We start from the raw sequence: 19271 nt of genomic DNA on the forward strand, positions 1-19271 counted from the left end.
CACAAAACCCGGAAATGCTGTAATTAGTGGCAAACGTTCACTTTTGCCCATCGACGTAAGGCGCGACGCTAGCCACGTGACAGTGGTGCGCGCAATGAAGGGTCACGTGTTGGGGGTGAAGATGGCGGATTCGGAGATGTGTGTCAGGTAATTGAAAGAAAGATATTAAGTCCTTTTATATGATTATTGTTACATAAGACAGTTTGTTTGCGAGCACATATCGTTTAGACTAAGATTTTTAAGTTACTTTCGTTCTGTTGGATACTCCGGAATCTTTAAAGACTTGTACATACCCTCTTGGTTTTTCAGTGGAGGGAACGCGTGTGTAAACTGTTCAACACCAAAACCAATTTGTGGCGCTTTTTTAAGTTTCGTAATTATACATTAAATCAGTTTCTCAAAAATCCCTTCCAAATATGTGTCTGTGTTGTTGTCTTTTACTTGAAAAAGTTCTTTAGCTAGCGAGGTGAAAATGTTATTCCGGTAATAGCGACAACTTGATTCTGGAGTTGACGAAGTGTGCTTTAAACACAAGGAAACCCCCTGAAACACCCATTTTAATATTGTTGTCCTTTAATGCAGTAAACCAAACGCATGTTTGTTTTACGAAGTCAGGTAAATGTATCATTGCACATAATGGGGCCATATAATGTCAGTGATAGCAGAATGAATCAGCACTGAACATGGTTATTTAAGTTCATATTTGTGTTTTTATAGGAGCAGCAGGGAGTTGTGGACCATATTGTTGGGGCGATCAGCTTTGAGGGAGCCGGTCTGTATACTGCTGTCTATTATTTTAACGTGTTGGTCTTTCTCTGGGCATGCCAATGATACACATTTAAGCATTACAGAAAACTGTGAGTTAGAATGTTTTACAGTTTGATTGAAAATAACTTTTGATTTGCAGGCCCAGATTGAAGCTGAACTGGAAAGGAACTGGGAGCGATTGCTTTTCGGATTGTGCTACTACAAATCTCCCAGGTATAGTGTGAAACATTCATTCATCCATCCATCTATCCCCACTTGTTCTGTGTAGGGTTGCAGGGTTCCAGAGCCTATCCTGAAAGCTACGGGCACAAGGCAGGAAATAACCCAGGATGGGGCGCCAACCCATCGTAATAGTATGAAACAAAATAGTTTATATGATGGTCAAAAGTACTGCAGACTAAGTCTAAATTTTAGCATTGCAAAATACAGTGACAGTTGGTGTTTATTCAATTTTTTAAATGTCAAATGTTCCAAGACAAAATGCTCTTAACGAGTTTGTTCTTTTGCAGCTCCTCCTCTGTCGATAAACTGAAAGCAGATAAGGACATTGCTCAGCCCCTGAAGGATTTTGGTCTGAGAATCAGCAAATTGCTGGCAAGTTCCTCTGGAAGATGCAATTGACTTAGAGTCGTCCTTACTTACAGGATAAACTTTGCCTGACCTCATTGGTGCTGCATTTCAGGGTCTGGATGAACTTCAGAGCGTGCAGATTCTTCAGTGTTACCTACAGGAAGATTACAGAGGAACCCGCAATGCCTTGAAGGTAGAAGCATAATATTATGGAATTTGTGTAACTTTGGAAGTCGACTTTCGTATGACTGAAAATTCTTACCTGCCCTGTTATATAACACTATCTTTCTGTTGGTTTCTTTTACATCACCCCCAGTGGTTTTTCAGCCACAGCACTTTAGTATTTATGATAGAGGATGCGGATAAGCAGCTGAAACCTAAGATGGGCATCTGTACTTGTATACAGTCCGTAATGCTTTTGTGTGGCGATTCTTGCAGCATGCAGGTGTTTTAAGCTGTCTACACTACACTGCAAAACTCCACACCAAACGCATGCAGGTGTTTTAAGCTGTCTACACTACACTGCAAAACTCCACACCAAATACATGCAGGCTATTCCTTCTATTTTTTTATCTCCTTTGTGGCATCTGTCCGCAGATGTTTAATATATGCAGTGTTCCATGTGAAGTTGTTCTAATGTTCCATCTTATTTTCCCAGTCTCTCCTTCAGGATGAGAGGCAAAGCCAGACCCTCTTATTGAAGGTGAGTATTTCTCAGTTCTAGATACAAACCTTTGACATTTATTAATAAGGTTGCTTTTCATCTCCACTTGCTTGGATTGTTGTAACGCTGTCCTGTATGACCTTCCCAAAAAATCCATAAGACAGTTCCAGCTCATTCATGATGCTGCTGCTAGGATGCTGAGTAGGTCAATGAAGAGCAAAGCCATCGCCCCGGTCCTTCGCCCCGGTCCTTCGCCCCGGTCCTTCGCCCCGGTCCTTCGCCCCGGTCCTTCGCCCCGGTCCTTCGCCCCGGTCCTTCGCCCCGGTCCTTCGCCCCGGTCCTTCGCCCCAGTCCTTCGCCCCAGTCCTTCGCTCCAGTCCTTCACTCCAGTCCTTCACTCTTTACACTGGCTTCCAGTTGCCTTTAGAATCCACTTCAGGGTGCTGCTACTTATTTGCAAATCACTCAGTGATCTCGGCCTAGTTTACATCACAGAGAAGTGAAAAGTCAGCAAGACCAAACGGAATTCAGCTGCTCTGCAACTCAGAACTGGCACTGGCTCCTTGAGGCGGTTAAAAATAATCAGATGTTGGCACCTTTAAAACCAGGCTCAAAACATTTTTATTCCACAGTGCCTTAGATTAGCACTGATAATCAGTGGTGATACTTCTTCTTTTACTTTTTATTTTACTGTCTTTTGTTTGTAATTCCTAATTACTGTCATTTTGTCTTGTTTTTTAATTTTTCATTTGACGATTGCTTTTGTTTGATCTTGTTTCTTGTAAAGCCCTTTGAATGACCACAGTGTTTGAAAGCATGTCATAGCCTTGCTTTTTTAAAAAAAGTTTAACATCATTTACTGTAAAGTATAACTGAAAAATGTAACTGAAATGAACAGACAGAATGGCTACACATCTTTAATTCATTGCCTAGCTTGGCTTATTTTTGCTTTAGAACAACTGGAGTTAATGAGAGTTTGGGTTATTCTTTTTGTATGTATTATGCATATTTTAAGGTATAGGCCTTTAGGTTGACACATCCCTGTTTTTAACGTCATTCCACTGCTTGTGACCCATAGATTGCCGATTATTATTACGAGGAGCGAATCTGCCTGCTGCGCTGTGTGCTCCTGCTGCTGACGTACTTCCAGGACGAAAGGCACCCATACAGGGTCAGGAGCGAGCCGTCTGCTGTCTGAGCATTCATGAAGGAGGAGATGCTGCAGTCCTGTCCTGATTACCTTTTTTGTGGATGCCGCACTTGGGTGTCTTTTTTTCAGGCGGAGTATGCAAACTGCGTGAGCAAGCTGGAGAAGGACCTGGTCTCGAAGTACCAGGAGCAGTTTGAGAGTCTCTTCAAAGCGGAGGCGCCGACATGGGAGTCTCACGGGAACCTCATGGTTCGTTCCCCCCCCCCCCTCGCGCCTTCCTGCCAGCTGAGCTGCTGCTGGGTCATTTTCCTTGTTTGTGTCCTTTTTGCACATTTTCCACTGAAATGTCGTTTGTTTAACGTTCATGCTCTTCCACAACGTCTTGGTCTTTCTCTGGAAGTTGTGCAAAAGCAGACACACATTGGAAAGTCACTTAGCTGGACACACTGCTGACAGAAAGGACGTTTTAAATTCTGGTTTAGTTTGCTTACTTCAGTTCAATTCAGTTTTATTTGTATAGCACATTTTGACAACATTACACTAGTAGCGCTTTACCCTTCTGGATGGAAATATTTGGGGAAAACAAAGCGACCGAAATTCATAGACAAAGCAAACGAGAAGTGTTTGTTGGTGAAAATCCGTAACCTTGTACAAATAATGTCTGGGCAGACATTCCGTGCTCAAAGAGCTCATTCTGTTGTTGCTGTTGGTGTTAATCTTGGTCTTCTTTTTGGGTGCAGACCGAGAGACAGGTGTCCCGCTGGTTCCAGCAGTGTCTCCGCGAGCAGTCCCTTCTCCTGGAAATCCTCTTTCTGTACTATGCCTACTTTGAGATGCCGCCCCCTGACCTGTTGGTCTTTACCCGGATGTTTAAGGAGCAGGGCTTTGGCTACCGACAGACAAACAGGCACCTGGTGGATAAGAGCATGGACGCGCTAGTTGACCGCATAGGGTAAGCTGCCTCCTCCCCCCGTAAATGGTTCACTTTACCTTGGGTTCATTGTATCGTACCTTCAATGTCTTCTCTGCAATCCACCCTCAGTTATTTCAGTTCTCTCATCCTGGTGGAAGGAATGGACATCGATTTCCTGCACAAGTGTGCCCTTGAAGATCGCACTGAGAGGCATCAGTTCTCTGGCACCCCGGACATCTGCAAAGTGAGACCGAACGGCTGCTCCATCCTGCTCTTTATTTTTAGCCGTGTGATTCTGCTGATCCAGCGTTGTCTCTGAAGGCCGGGTCGCACAAGGCTGCCTTGCACACTCGCTGTTCTTATTTGCTGTTCTTTCACGTTTAAGCACGCATCCCCAGCTGCATCCTGAGAGTGCATACCTTTTATTTAATTCTCAGGACTTGGACCAGATCTTTCTGACCTTTGGGGACATCCCACACCACGGCCCGGTTCTGCTGGCATGGGTTCTGTTGCGTCACACGCTGAACCCCGACGATTCTACTCCAGTAATCCGGAGGATAGGGAACACCTCACTGCAGCTGGCTGTGTTCCAGTACCTCACCACCATGCTGCAGGCACTGGGCAGCACTGGCAACAATGTGAGCTGGCAAGCTCTTCGTGCTTTCTGGCCCAGAGCTTCCAGTACTAATATCCAGTACATTGCTCTGTTGGGCCTCCTGCTTCGATTTGTTGTACTGAAGTTAGACTTTTGCTTGTGAGAAGATGGTACTTTAGATCTGCTTTGGTAAATTCCTGGTTTTGTGGTAATTTTGCTTATTAACTCCAAATCTGATGGAGTGGGTGGGATGAAAGCCAGCAGACAAATGGATTACACCTGTGATGTAAATGAAGACATTTGCTGTAATGGGCCTGTTCCCGGTCCTGGTTATTTATGCGTCTGTGAACCGTGCACATGCACCCTGCTGGCCTCCGTTCAGCCCCGTCTCCCCCTCCTTTCAGTGCACCGCCAGCACAGCCCGCATGTGCATTTATGGCCTCCTCTCCTTCGCCATAACCTCCTTTGAGGAGGAGACCCTCGGCAGTCAGCAGGTTGGACCCGACCCGAAGGCAGGCCGCATGTCTTCCATTCTCTGTATAATGAAATCCTTGCTCCTTGTGCTCGGGGTTGAGACCAGTATTTCCTGTTTCCCCAGCACTTGATAAGCTTGGCCTGTGAGGTGCTCGCGGCTCCCAGCTTGGCGGAGCTCTTCTGGGAGACGGTGAGTCCCGGCAGGATCGGGAATTTCCCAGCAGCGCCTTGCATGTTTCTTACAGCCCGTTGAAGTTGGAATGTGCGTTTTACATTAAAGTCATTTGCGGTTTTTATGGAGTGGTCACCATAAATCACGGATCACAGTACTTCTCTTTGCACGCGGAAAGAAGCCGGAGATGGGGCTGGGAATGATCCTGGACGCCGCCATGGGGATGTTTCCCCACAAGATCGGGCCGCTTCTCCAGCTGCTGGCCGCTCTCCTGTCTGACAAATCCACAGCCAAGAAGGTACGATGGGCTGGTCGAAATCGCCTCCCCTAGAGGGACCGGCTGAGTGCGGCTCTGGTTAACACAGACCATCTGTTAATCATTTCAGCTCCTTTTTTGAGTCTCCTTGATTTATAACCTCTAGGTGTACAGCTTCCTGGACAAGATGTCTTTCTACACGGAGGTCTACAAGCACAAGCCCAACGATATTTTGTCCCGGGAAGATGAGACGCTGTGGAGGAGACAGGTGCCAAAACTCCTTTATCCTCTCGGTAAGGAGCTGCGTCGCCTCCATTGCAGACTCCCGAATGGCCAGCCAGCAGAGGGCGCTCCGTGACACTCCTGTCTCCATGCTGTTTGTCCCCTCAGGCCTTGGCCAGACCAACCTGCGCATGCCTCAGGGCTGCCTGGGCCAGGTGGTGCCCGCCGACCAGGGCTACGTGGTGCACTGGCATTACTCCTACAGCTCCTGGACGCTGTTCACCTGCGAGATCGAGATGCTGCTGCATGTGGTGTCCACAGCAGGTGAGCTGAGTCTGCCTGGGGGGGGCGGCGGGGGGGGGCGGGTTGGCGAAACATCACATCACAAGTTCAGATGCATGTATGAGCCATGGAACTGCAGCAGATTAAATGTGCACTGTAGTTCGATACTAACCGTCTCGGTGAAGGCGTATCATGGGGACGTTTGAATCGTGGACAATCTGATATCGTGAAATGACACACCCATAACTCTGCCTGTCCCCTGCGCTCTTGGCTGACAGACGTCATCCTGCACTGCGAGCGGGTCAGGCCCATCCTGGAGCTGGTGCACAAGATCATCAGTACAGACTGGACCGTGTCCGACTGCCTGCTGCCAATCACCTCGCGCATATACATGCTGCTGCAGAGGTCAGTGACTCGGTAACCTGCTGAAGACTAAGACCTGCTGAAGACTAAGACCTGCTGAAGACTAAGGCAGGGTCCGCTGAGGTTCTGTAGCAGTTACAGAAAAACTGAGCCGCTGAACTTCATTTGCTTTCGTTGAATGTGTATGACATGGTTACTTTCGTGTTATTTCATTTCAGTGTTATTTAACCTGAAATTAATTTTGAAAATGGTTTCAACCGTTGATTTTGTCTAAAAATAACCATAAATCTGTCTCGTCGCTGTGTGTCTTGGTCAGACTGACATCGGTGATCAATCCTCCCGTGGATGTGATCGCGTCCTGCGTGAACTGTCTGATTGTTCTGGCCACACGGATGCCAGGGAAGGTATGTGGAGCTTGTCGGTCTGTGTGTGGGATCCGTGGGGGGGCCTCTTTGAAAAGGCCTGTCTGATGATGCCTGCGTTCCCTTCCCCACGCGTAGGTATGGTCCAGCCTTCACCACACCGGCTTCTTGCCCTTCGCCTCCACGCCTCCCACCAACATGGCACAGTCAATCAGGTGCGTCTCCCCCCGCCATGAACCACTGGCGCTCCGGGTTTTCCGCTGTGGGGGGAGGAGTGTCTTGTGGTGGCCTCCATGACGACAGGGATGCAAAGAAATGTCTTTATAGTGCCTTGAGGGCTTTTGAACCCCTTCTTTTCCCACTCCCTCTCCCGTCTAGTGCCGAGGGCATGAGGGCAGGTAACTATGGCAACCTCCTGGTCATCATCGAGCAGCCTCGGGGAGAGTATCCAGTAACTATCGCCTTCCTGCGCCTGGTCACCACCCTGGTTAAGGTAACTGAGCCCGTCAGTCTGTAAATCATGTGATGTTCAGGTGTAGCCTGGCCGTGTCTTCAGACAGCCTCGTCAGCAGACCCTTTGGACGCCGGCCCTTTAATGTCATCTTTATCCCCCCAGGGTCAGTTGGGAAGCACCCAGAATAAGGGGCTGATCCCCTGCGTGCTGCTGGTGCTGAAGGAGATGCTTCCCACATACCACAAGTGGCGCTTTAATGCCTATGGCGTGAGGGAGAGGATCGGTGCGTACCGGCTGGGCTCAGCAGCTATCAGACTGCCCCGTTACTGTTGCACACTAATGCATTTTCTGTCTGTGGATCTTCTGAGAAAATTGTTGGTTCGTCCCAGTGTGGACAGTGTGCCCCCAGTGGATAAAGCCGCTAACTGCGTCACCTCCTCTTTGTTTTGAAGGTTGTCTTATCCTGGAGCTGATCCATGCGATCCTTAACCTCAGTCCGGAGGGGGAGTCTCAGGACAGGTAACGCCATTCTTGCGCTCGTCCCCGACTTTGCCATTCGTGGTGGTATCAGATGTTAATGTTTCCCCCTGACCCCACAGCTCCCCCAGCCTTCAGTCGCTGTGCATCTACAGCCTGACCAACACGGACGCGGGGCGGGCGGTCGTGAACATCATGGGTATTGGGGTGGACACCATCGACGTGGTGCTGGCGGCCCAGCCCAGCAGGTGAGGCCCGTGAAGCCAAGTGCACCAGCCGGCGCCGCCTCTGCATAAAGTGTGCGTCGGGTTAACGCCCCCCCCCCCCCCCCGGCTCCCCTCTCGTCACAGCGGGGGCTCCGAGGGCCCTGGGCAGGTCCTCATCCAGACCGTGAAGCTGGCCTTCTCCGTCACCAACAATGTGATCCGGCTGAAGCCCCCGGCGGACGTGGTGTCGCCGCTGGAGCAGGCGCTGACTCAGCACGGTGAGTGACACCCCCTGCTCCTCAAGCTGCCTGCTCCGTGGGCAGGAAGCCAGCGAGGCTTCGTATGCCAGTCTAACACGCTCATGACCATATGCGGTCTGCTGCATGCTGCCTATAGTATTGGTAATAGCCAAAATAAGTCTGCCTGTAAGCTTGGTAACCTGCATCTCGTCATTAACGCACAGTCTGTAAATCCGCAGTACTATAAACGCATATAACCTGCCTCTTATGTTACTGAGGAATACTTTAGTTAATAGGCTGCATTATTACAGGCCTTACGGCTCTTGAGTGGCCCTGTCTGGTATTACTCTGACTTGTATTACATGGGTACTGGCTGGGATATTCCTAATCACTTAGCTATGAATCGTATTGTGATCTTTTATTCCTTTTAATTTGCCAAGTGCTCGCTTTGGGCTAAGACACGAAAATGCCTGGCGTTAACGAGATGCTTTTGTTTTTTACTGGGATGATGCCTGTCTGCGTAAAATTACAAGATTTATTGTATATTTTCAGGTGGCCATGGCAACAACCTGATTGCGGTTCTGGCAAAGTACATCTACCACAAGCATGACCCGGCGCTGCCACGGCTCGCCATACAGCTGCTGAAGAGGCTGGCAACGGTGAGATGGGCAGCATGGCGCTCCGGCACAAGCGTTTAGCGGACCGGGTCGGGTTTTCAGGATGAGGCTAGCTGCCGGCTCCCCTCTGGCTTGGATGACGTCCCGGCACTCACGCTTAGCTTTGGGGATCCCACGCCATTGCCCAGGTTGTCTCGGCGTCAACTGTAAGTTTACGTGGCCCTCGCCCCCGCAGGTGGCCCCCATGTCGGTGTACGCCTGCCTGGGAAACGACGCAGCCGCCATCCGCGACGCCTTCCTCACGCGGCTGCAAAGCAAGACGGAGGACATGAGGATCAAGGTCATGATCCTGGAGTTCCTGACGGTTGCCGTGGAAACACAGCCTGGCCTCATTGAGTTGTTCCTTAACCTAGAAGTTAAGGATGGATCTGATGGGTCAAAGGTGAAATCCTGGTCTCCGCATACTCAGAATGTTTTATTTATTTACCTGCATTTGTTTTTTTTGTCTGCAACACAATTCTCCTTTACTATTATGGGCACAGCCTTGGCGCATGCCCTGCGTGTCTGTCATGTTTGCTCTGTGACTGTGTTACTCCCTGCTGCATGCAGGAGTTCCTGTTGGGCGAATGGTCCTGCCTCCAGGTGGTCTTGGACCTCATCGACTCCCGGCAGCAGGGCAAGTACTGGTGCCCGCCTCTGCTCCAGCGGGCCGCCCTGGCCTTCCTGCACGCGCTGTGGCAGGACCGGCGAGAGAGCGCCATCTCTGTGCTGCGCGCCAAGTGAGAATCACCCCCCCCAGCTGTGTGGCCTGATGTTTGGTGCTGTGATCCCTCTATGTCAAAGATCAGTACTGACCAAACCATTTTGAATTGGTTACATAAGGAGTTCATTACATGGATAAAGTGGCTTTGAAGTGTCTGTATGTAAGAAAAAAGCTGTTACTATTCTTCATAATACAGTTGTGATGGCTACTTTATTAATGTCCTGCTAGTGTCTTAATACAAAGGATACTGCATATTCTGTGATTATCCGTGTCTGTGGAGTGGATTGGTAACCAAGCTGGAATGTGTAACCCCCCCCCCAGAGAGAAGTTCTGGGACAATCTGACGACCCCCCTCTTTGGAATGCTGCCTCCCCCCTCGGACACAACTGAGGTAAGACTTCGGTCTCCTGGGGCTGGTGCTGGGGAATGAGCTTCAGTATGGTAGTGCGTAAGAGTGGCTCTGTTCCCGGTCTCCTGGGGAATGAGCTTCAGTATGGTAGTACGTAAGAGTGGCTCTGTTCCCGGTCTCCTGGGGAATGAGCTTCAGTATGGTAGTACGTAACAGTGGCTCTTCGTCCTGCTCAGCTCACTGTGCTTGCGATGTAAACGCAAACCAGTAAATGTATTAAGTCAGCACCTTCTCAAGCTGCCTGTTTTTAATGAGATTCATTAATACCGTTATCCTGTCTTTCCAGCCTTCTGTTCTTGAGACATGTGCCTTTGTCATGAAAATTATTGGCCTTGAAATCTACTATGTTGTCAGGTAATTTCACATATTATACCTCTCCATGGATAATGTATCAGTTGGCCATTGTTTTGATGGTTTCAGCAGAATTTTGGCTGTGATTTTTGAGTAATGCTGGTTGACCTTTTGAGTTGCTGAGTTGCTTGTTTCATCTGTCCTTTTGGTCTAGCGGTTCCCTGGAGCAGTCCCTGAAGGACACCCTGAAGAAATTCTCCTCCGGCAAACGTTACGAGTACTGGTCGCAGTACGTGAAGTCCCTGGTGTGTCACATGGTGGAGACGGAGGGGGACGGCATGCGGTCCTTTGCCGAGTGCCAGATGCTCGTCTCTGCCTGGAGGATGTTGCTCATCCTCTCCACCAGCCATGTATGTATTTCCCAGCACTGTAGCTTCCCGTCGCTGGGGGACGTGGGTGACACCTTCCCGTTGTAGCCTAACGACGTGTTTCTTCCGGCCAGTCTGATGTGATGCAGCTGACGGAGGATGCCACCCGCCTGAAACTCTTCCTGGACGTGCTGGACGGCACCAAAGCCGCTGTGAGTATCTGGCAGGGTACCCCCTGCCTGTAAGGCCCTGTATGCCCCTGTTGGTCTGAGGCTCAGCCCGGGCTGTCACTCCTCCACAGCTGCTGGTACCCATGTCCCTACCTTGCCTCCGCCTGGGCTCCATGATGGCAACCTTGCTGCTTATCCTGCTGAAACAGTGGAGGAGGTCTGTAGTCACCCCCGTGGTTCTGACTATGATTGTTTGGGTTATACGAAAGATGGTTTGGTGGTTGGCCCTGCCAGGTAAATTGGCAGGTGTTTTCTGGCTAAAAGCGTGCGTAGGACTGACTATTCCATTCCCCCACAGTGTGGTGGCATCGGCCCCCAACGTGTTGACCCCACTCTCGATGATGCTGGAGAGCGTCCTGCAGGCAGACCAGCAGCTCATGGAGAGGACCAAGGCCAAGCTCTTCTCTGCGCTCATCTCAGTCCTGCAGATACAGGGCCTCAACAGTGAGCACCTCTGGCCGTGGGACGTCACCGTGTGGCCGTCCATCATTGGCCTGTGACCGCATTCCCCTCTACGTCCTCTAGGTGGCGAGATCTCCCAGCTCCCGCAGCTGCTGCTCTCTGTGTGCAAGACCGTGCAGGATGAGGCGCTGGCTCTGATGGACAGCACGCGGCACGTGGCGCTAACGGGGGGCGCTCCTGAAGACAAGGACAGCATGGAGACTGACGCCGCGCCGCGGCTACTGCATCAGGACCAGAGGGACGGGGTGAGGGACGCTCGGCACGTGACACTTTGAGTCTTAAAATATTCCTTTAATCTGAATTTAGTCATTTCCTTGGGCCCCATTGATTCACCGGTGACTCTGAACTCCATTGCTGGTCTTTCTATTCTGATTGACCAACTGTTGAGATCATGCGGTTCCTCTGAGATTTGCGAGGACGCAGTTGGTGCCCTGGCTCTGTGTCTGCCTGCGTCAGGTAGATGGTCTGGCTGATCCTCCTGCTTCCCCCAGGTGTGTGTGCTGGCCCTGCACCTGGCTAAGGAGCTGTGCCGCCTGGACGAGGATGGCGAGCACTGGCTGGTGGTGCTGCGCAAGCTGCCCATGCTACCCTCCATGCTCAGCGCCCTGGAGCTCAGCCTGCGCCTTAAACAGAACCTCTACTTCACAGAGGCCGCGCTGCACCTGATGCTTACCCTCGCACGCACCCCGCAGGTAGGGGGCATCCTTGGGGCTATCACTGGCTAAGGGCTACAGACAGGACTCAGGGAGGAGGAAACTCCTTCAGTCACTGGGAGACCAAAAGAGCAAGGAAGGAAAGGGTTACTTGTGGGAAATTCAGCAAGCAACTCCAGCCTGCTATTTTCCGGGAAAGCGGGCTGGTGGCGTAGCTTGAACATGAGGCACGCGGCATGGAAAGGGACCTGGCTAAAGCCGGTAGTCAGTCAGCACTGCTGTTAGCATTCCTCAGTCACTGAGGCTGATCAAACCCAGCGTATTCATGCTGCTCAATTGCCTGGATTGTCTCGCCAGAAGCGTGCTGGGCTTCCTGTGTTAGACATTACATTACACTGCAGCTACGTTTATACTGCTGGGTTTAATTAGAGCAGACAGGAGTTTTCCTGGAAGGTGGAGAGGGAGCTTCGGAGGAAATGGGGCATCTGCGAGGGCGCCTCGGGGGAATGGGGCATTGGTGGGGGCGTCTGCGGGGGAATGGGGCGTCGGCGGGGACGCCTCGGGGGAATGGGGAGTTGGTGGGGGTGTCTGCGGGGGAATTGGGGCGTCTGCGAGGAAATGGGGCGTCGGTGAGGGAATGGGGCGTCGGCGAGGGAGCTTAGGGGGAATGAGGCGTCGGCGAGGGAGCTTGGGGGGAATGGGGCGTCGGCGAGGGAGCTTGGGGGGAATGGGGCGTCGGCGAGGGAGCTTGGGGGGAATGGGGCGTCGGCGAGGGAGCTTGGGGGGAATGGGGCGTCGGCGAGGGAGCTTGGGGGGAATGGGGCGTCGGCGGGGGAATGGAGCGTCGGCGGGGGAATGGAGCGTCGGCGAGGGAGCTTGGGGGGAATGGGGCGTCGGCGAGGGAGCTTGGGGGGAATGGGGCGTCGGCGAGGGAGCTTGGGGGGAATGGGGCGTCGGCGAGGGAGCTTGGGGGGAATGGGGCGTCGGCGAGGGAGCTTGGGGGGGAATGGGGCGTCGGCTGGGGAGTTTTACGGTAATAGGATGCTGGCAGGCTAGAACTGCTGAGCCACGTCTGGCAAAGCCCCGGAAAATAAATGAGACCTGGGGAATGGGAACTATCATTCAGCCAAGCTCAACACGAGCAGAGCCTGCGGTACATGTGTGAATGAAACTGGAATATTTCTGGAAAGGGTGCTGGAAATTCAGACGCCAGTGGTGCCTGTGTTTGGGGAACAGTCATCCGCATGAGACCTTCAAGTGTATTTTCAGGGCTTTATGTGGAAACACCAGTGAACTGAAACTGTACCTTTGTACACAAGGAAAACAAGAAATCCTGTGTGCCAGTCTCAGCTGTTAGGAGAATAGTGATACTTTATTCATTGTCGTGGCAAAATTCTCTCTATCTACCCCATCTTACACTCCATGACACATACACATGCAGGTGAGAGCAAGCTTGGGGGGGTCACAACACGGGGTCAGCGAGTATGTAGCACCCCTGAAACTCGAGTGTAAGGGTCCTGCTCAAGGGTTCACGGTGGCATCAGTCTGCTGGCCACGGGATTTGAGCCTATGACCTTCCGGTCGAGTCCTAACCATACCAAAATGCCTGTTCAGCTTTTGTTCCTTATTTTACAAAATAAGTATTTTTAATAAATCTGCATTCATGAGTAAAGCATATACAGAAGAATTAGAATAAAATGTAATAACATTTGTAATTGCATTTTGAATAGCCTATGAAGCCTGCTGTTTCTTTGGCCTGACCCAGTGTAGTGTGATGAGTAACGTGTAACGTGTAACGTGTGCCCCGCCTCGCAGGGGGCTGCGGCTGTGGCCGGTGCCGGTGTCATCCAGAGCGTCTGCCTGCCTCTGCTTAGTGTGTACGAGATGAGCGCTAACGGAGCCTCGCAGGTAAGGAGTCTCGCGGACCCGCCTCGCCGTCACACTCTGGTACCGGCTGAGCTGTTCAACAGGCACGTTTCTCCTCCTCCCTCCTGGTCCTCCAGAACCTGGGCTTCTCCCGGAAGTCTCAGGACACGCCATCCTGGCCGGGGGTGTACCGCCTCTGCCTGTCCCTCATGGAGAGCATGCTCAAGACGCTACGCTATGACTTTGTTAATGAAGCATTAGACTTCGTAGGCGTCCACCAAGAGAGGATACTCCAGGTATGCACTGCTCGTAAACTTTGAGCTAGATTAACATAGGGACTATGTGCATTTAGCATAGCTAGCGTAACAGCATAGTGTGTAAGTACAATATGGACTGTAAGGACAATATGGTTAGCATAAGCCTGCCTGTTTCTCCCTCAGTGTCTGAATGCTGTGCGGACAGTGCAGAGCCTGGCCTGCCTGGATGAAGCAGACCACACCGTAGGCTTTCTCCTTCAGCTCTCCAGCTTTTGTAAGGAGTGGCAGTTTCACCTCCCTCAGCTGCTAAGGGATGTGCAGGTGAGGCTTAGCGACCCCCCCCCCCCCCCTCCCTCGTTAGCTTAGTGACCTGTTACTGTCGAGTTACGCTAAATTACGTCGATGGGTCACTGAGTGCCTTTGTTCATCATTTACCCTGCAGGTTAATCTGTGTTACTTGTGCCAGACCTGTACATACCTCCTACACAGCAAAAAGATGCTCCATCATTACCTACAGGTAAGGGGGCTCTGTTTTTATGTCACTTCAAAATGAAGACATATTACAGCATTTAAGGTACTGGTTCCCATTAGACATAAATTAGCCTTCCATATTACTGCAGCCTCACTCATAATCTTTAAAGGGTATTCCTTCTAATATAGGCTCATCATAACTAACTAATCTCTCAAAGCAAACTTTGGATTCCTTGTCTGGCAGTAGGAAGCTGTGTATTTACAGTACTGCAGTTTATGATACAGTTCATGGTGTTTTACCTTCACCTCCCTCGTGCTGCAGACTAAGAACGGTGACATGCTGCCCCCCGGGCCCCTTCCCCGAAGCCAGCGTGCGCCTCAGACTCCGTCTAAGCAGGTGGGGGTGGCGGCCTCGGCGTCAGCTTCGACCTCAACGTCGTCATCGGCGACGTCCTCAGCGCCCGCCTCGGCGGGCTCTGCCCCAGGGGGCAGCGAGTGGGAGGAGGCGGAGCAGAAGGCCCTGCTGGCGGTGCAGTGCAGCCTGCTGAAGATCCTCAGCAAGACCCTGGCTACGCTGCAGCACTTCACGCCCGACTGCTGCCAGATCCTGCTGGACCAGGTAGCCCTCAGGCTGGTGATGTGCCGAACACATCTCTCTGCCCCGAACACATCTCTCTGCCCCGCGAGATCTTAAGAAGGAAAGATGACACTTCAGCAACATTTGACATCAATGTGAACCTCAAAAATATTTCCATGTTTTTAAATCCAATTTGCTGCTTAAAATGTTACATGAAAGAAAATTGAACACATTGTCGTTTTCCCACAGAAACAAATCTCGTATGTGACAGATTTGTTCTGTTTCCCATTTAGTCCCTGGACCTGGCGGAATACCCCACCCTCTTCGTGCTGAGCTTCACTGCGCCTGCCTTCGACTCCGACGTTGCGCCGTCGTTCGGGACGCTGCTTGCCACCATCAATGTGGCGCTAAGCATGCTGGGAGAGGTGACTGGCAGCATTGTCTTCGCCATTTCCTACTTAATAACCGGTGGTATTCTGAGCTAGTTTACAGCTCTGGTCATGTTAATTAAGGGATCCCCCACGCTGATTATAATCCCGTCTGGCATTTCTAGGTTGAGAAGAAAAAGGAGCCTGCTTCCATAAGCGTAGGGACCTTTGCATCATCTGAGGAAGTTCAGGCTCTCAAGTAAGACATAGAATGAATGGTTATATTCCGTATGGCGTGTTATCCGTCCACCGCTGGCTAAATCTGGACTCCCATCCCCCATGCAGGTCTCTGCTGATGTTCACCATGGAGAATTGCTTCTATGTATTGATCTCCCAAGCTGTGCGTTACTTGAGGGACCCCAGCGTGCACCTAAGGGACAAGCAGCGGATGAAACAGGAGCTAAGCTCAGAGCTGGTAACCCACTGACCTCACTGCTCCCTAGTGCTGCTCCTTATGGTTTACTGCTTGGTGTCTGAGGGATAAGGCGTGTTCACGTGATCCTTCTGTCCCTTCTCCCTGCAGAGCACTCTGCTGTCCAGCTTATCTCGCTACTTTCGACGGGGGTCCCCTTCTTCTCCGGCCAGCGGGCTGCTCCCCTCTCCGCAGAGCAAGCCCCCCACGCCGGGGGCCAAGGCAGTGCCTGAGGGCCAGGAGCCCTTTCTCCAGCTGGTGCAAGCCTTCGTCCGACATGTACAGAGATAGGCGACTGTCGCCCCCTGCTGGGTGATATTTAGCCGTACTCTGATCTCCGGATGCTGGAAGTCAGTGTTATGTTTAAAGGTCACAATTTCCTTTAAAAATCCCCTGATGGGATTCAAAGCAGCTTTTCACCTCTGACAGGTACTCAATCTAGGTCAGGGGCCTCCACCTCTGGTCCCGGAGAGCCTGCCAGTCTGCCTGGCTTCTGATGAGCCACACCTGCGGCTCTTCAGAAGCCAGGTAGGATAGAAAACCTACTGGACGGTAGCTCTCCAGGACCGGAGTTGGAGACTCCTGGTCTAATGTATAGTCACACCAGTGACCAGCAAAGTGTAACCACCAGACTGACAAAGAATGGTGACTTTTCAAGCTATCAGCAGAATTCAGTGAAGTGAAGGTCGCAGAACTGACAGTGCTGTTGCAGTGACATTTGGGGAATTTGGTGCCATTTGCTTTCTGGTTTTTGTAGGCAGCCAGACTTCTGATACATTCGAATGCTGTTTCTTTTTTACCACATAAGGCATCACTAGTTCTTCTGCTGAACCCAGTGGTGTAATTTCTCCCTCCCAGTACTTGAGGCAGCACAGTAACTTATTGTAAGACCTTTATGTTTCTGTTGGGTTTATTGCAAACTGACATCAAACTTGAAACGCAGAATGATATTAAGACCAAATGTAGTCACATCTGTGGCTATCAGCGACCCCTCTAAGGGTATTTTTCATTACTGTTATCCAGTTCTTAACCAACCGTTATGGATCAGCCATAGAAATACTTGGAAAGTTTTATACAAAGGAACAGAGGACATTTTTGGGAATGTTTCCCTCTCAGGCCTTTATGTGTGTTGGATTAGTCTCAAAAATCTGAGTGTTTTAGTTCAAAGCATATGTATATTTTTAAGTGGCTTTGATTACGAGTTAGCAGCATCTCTGCACTGTGGGCTTCTGGGTAATTAACGAAGCCATGCTTGGGGAAGTGCAGTGAGTTTCCTGCTTTTGGCCTCCGTTGTCGTCTTCTCATAACTACAATATCGAAGGGATGTTTCAATTAAGACCGTGCAGCCCCTTTCACTCCCGGCCAGTCCCGAAGGCAATTACACCTAGTTTTATAGGTTTTACTCTGGTCCACTGATGACTAGGCATCTTTGTGAGTTCTGTTGATGGTTGGATTGTTCGTTGCCAGGGGTATTTGATCTATATAAAGTATGTAAGCATGTTACAAATATAAAAATTTTAGTACTTCACACAAGTATGTCCCTTTTGCTAAATGTATTTGTGTAGTGATTTGTGTGAGCTGGGGTACTGTCTTGTGTATGTACTTACGTATACTATAACAATTGTACTGTATTGAAGGCCTCTGTATACAATATTTGGAAGCATTCAAGATTTGTACTTTTGAGGTATTTGTCAGGATATAGGTTGTTTATACTGAAATAAACTTTTTTTTAAGAACACACTGTTATTGTGATTCTAAAATATATGGCCAACACTTGACTCCCCTTCCAAAGAAAATGTAAAAAAAAAAAATTGCAGGACCTACCCTGGTTTACTGTACTATTTTATACAAAAGTAGGTCTCATTACCAAGTTCCCTGGTTGTGATTGAGATTTATGAAAATCAAGAAATGCCTCTTTAGAAGGTTTAAAGATGAGTAGGAATTGCGTTAACTCTGTTTCAAAAATGCCTGTTTGAGTTCATACCCATTGACATCAACTATGGAAAGGTTCTATAACTGTTTATAGTAATATGCAATAAAACACAGGCTAAAGGAATGGCAAACATTTAATGTACTTTACATACATTAAGTCTTAACCACTGTATCCAAGTGTGGGCCATGGTATGTACTGGTATTGCGAAAATAGATTTGTCAAATTGGCCTCTAAATTAAAAGAAAAACACACTTCTATGTTTTATATATATAGATATATCTATATATCAAAAGGGAAAATAAAAGCTAAATACAGATTCAATATTTACAAACAGAAAACTTCTACATTATTGCTTTGTAATGATTTACAGCAAACGTATTAAAATAGGTCACAAGTAAAGGTGCAAGCACTGCCTTATTTTCAAAGGCACTTCTGAAACTGTACCTCAACATTATTACAAAAGTACAAACGGCAAGTTCACAGCAGGAGACAGCGGGGAGGTGTTTGCTTAGCAGGAAGGAGAGGAACTTGAGGTGTGACTGTGTTGCTCAGCTGCTGAATTGGAGTGTCTTGCAGAATGAGAGGGACAGACACTGCCACACCCCCTGCATCTGAGGAAGCTCTACCCATTGGCCGGGACCTCCTGGGTGCAAAGGGAAAGATGAGTCATTTGTGCCTGGATTTTTTGTTTTTTCTTCATACATCAAAAATGAATGCAAACTACCACAATTATAGAATGTATGTTCAAAAATCGAAGTAGAGCATTCTTTGGTGTAGGATGCGTTTACCCTGGATGCATTTACCCTGTCCTGCAGCATGAAGCGCATGCTTGCAGCATGCATCTCATGGCACAGTAATGCAGCTGAAGACTCCACAATGGAAACAACCTCAATGCTCAAATTACAAACCCATGCATGGAAGGGACCTCCAGATTAAAAAACTGACCTTTAGTTGGTCCTGGTAAGCCTTTAAGGCCAAAACGTGCACAATAATTTGTCTGTAATCGCTCATACAAAAACAGGTGCCATGTCAAGGGGGACAAAATAAAATGATCACAACAAAACTCCTAGTAAAATCTATATAAAATTTATAATAGGGATATTCAAGTTGTACATTAAAACATTAGTTTTAAAGAAAGTCACCATAAATATTGACTCAAACTATAATTAACCAAAATTGAATATCATGGTTATTGAAATCAATGCAAATGTGAATCACTCACCTCTAAGTTACCTCTCGCTTTCTTCAGTACATCATGGGTTAATGACACTATGAGGAAAGCATTGAAAACTACAATGAAATGTAAATTTCTCTTACTAAAATGACTTCTGTTAAGTATAGGTACCAAACACATACGTGATTTATGT

At 49.4% G+C, this 19271-nt stretch overlaps 2 protein-coding genes and 1 long non-coding RNA gene across 8 annotated transcripts in view; 1 reads left to right on the forward strand and 2 right to left on the reverse strand.

Moving 5' to 3' along the window:
* The first annotated feature begins 32 nt into the window (after positions 1-32).
* Positions 33-17709, forward strand: nup188 (nucleoporin 188). The gene is made up of 44 exons (XM_023807904.2): positions 33-147; positions 718-772; positions 908-981; positions 1278-1362; positions 1451-1531; positions 1997-2041; positions 3081-3173; positions 3282-3401; positions 3893-4104; positions 4195-4309; positions 4503-4703; positions 5065-5154; positions 5259-5324; positions 5485-5604; positions 5729-5855; positions 5953-6108; positions 6345-6471; positions 6746-6833; positions 6930-7006; positions 7170-7284; positions 7408-7528; positions 7698-7764; positions 7845-7970; positions 8073-8206; positions 8720-8826; positions 9020-9226; positions 9394-9563; positions 9869-9938; positions 10243-10310; positions 10462-10657; positions 10750-10827; positions 10917-11002; positions 11144-11289; positions 11371-11552; positions 11799-11999; positions 13776-13868; positions 13964-14122; positions 14267-14404; positions 14526-14600; positions 14877-15173; positions 15425-15556; positions 15685-15758; positions 15845-15974; positions 16083-17709. Exons 1-44 carry the CDS (start codon positions 95-97, stop codon positions 16260-16262), a joined length of 5337 nt encoding a protein of 1778 aa, XP_023663672.2. The 5' UTR covers positions 33-94; the 3' UTR covers positions 16263-17709.
* LOC111841832 (uncharacterized) lies at positions 556-2509 on the reverse strand. The gene is made up of 3 exons (XR_002837775.2): positions 2071-2509; positions 1411-1492; positions 556-1296 (listed from the first exon to the last, which is right to left on the reverse strand). It is a non-coding gene; the product is annotated as an uncharacterized lncRNA (long non-coding RNA).
* Positions 17710-18019: 310 nt separating the features above from the next.
* cdk5rap2 (CDK5 regulatory subunit associated protein 2) overlaps positions 18020-19271 on the reverse strand; it is a 42856-nt gene continuing 41604 nt past the window's right edge. For 5 of the 6 annotated variants that reach the window (XM_023807903.2, XM_023807900.2, XM_072714536.1 and 2 more), the window contains 3 exons: positions 19127-19173; positions 18850-18901; positions 18020-18547 (listed from right to left, as the gene is read on the reverse strand). In XM_023807903.2, coding sequence (XP_023663671.2) covers positions 18453-18547; positions 18850-18901; positions 19127-19173 — 194 coding nt within the window. In that variant the 3' untranslated portion in view covers positions 18020-18452. The remainder of the gene's footprint in view (positions 18548-18849; positions 18902-19126; positions 19174-19271) is intronic. The other variant, XM_023807902.2, reaches the window with a different exon arrangement.

Source organism: Paramormyrops kingsleyae, chromosome 7 (genome assembly GCF_048594095.1).
Source record: "Paramormyrops kingsleyae isolate MSU_618 chromosome 7, PKINGS_0.4, whole genome shotgun sequence".
In the NCBI taxonomy this organism is placed as follows: domain Eukaryota; kingdom Metazoa; phylum Chordata; class Actinopteri; order Osteoglossiformes; family Mormyridae; genus Paramormyrops; species Paramormyrops kingsleyae.

Excerpts from the sequence above, each read along its gene's own strand:
- nup188 (XM_023807904.2), top strand. The coding sequence starts at position 95 with ATGAAGGGTCACGTGTTGGGGGTGAAGATGGCGGATTCGGAGATGTGT. Across the intron at positions 773-907 it reads GATCAGCTTTGAGGGAGCCG|GCCCAGATTGAAGCTGAACT; the intron begins GTCTGTATACTG and ends TTTGATTTGCAG. Across the intron at positions 9,227-9,393 it reads ATGGATCTGATGGGTCAAAG|GAGTTCCTGTTGGGCGAATG; the intron begins GTGAAATCCTGG and ends TGCTGCATGCAG.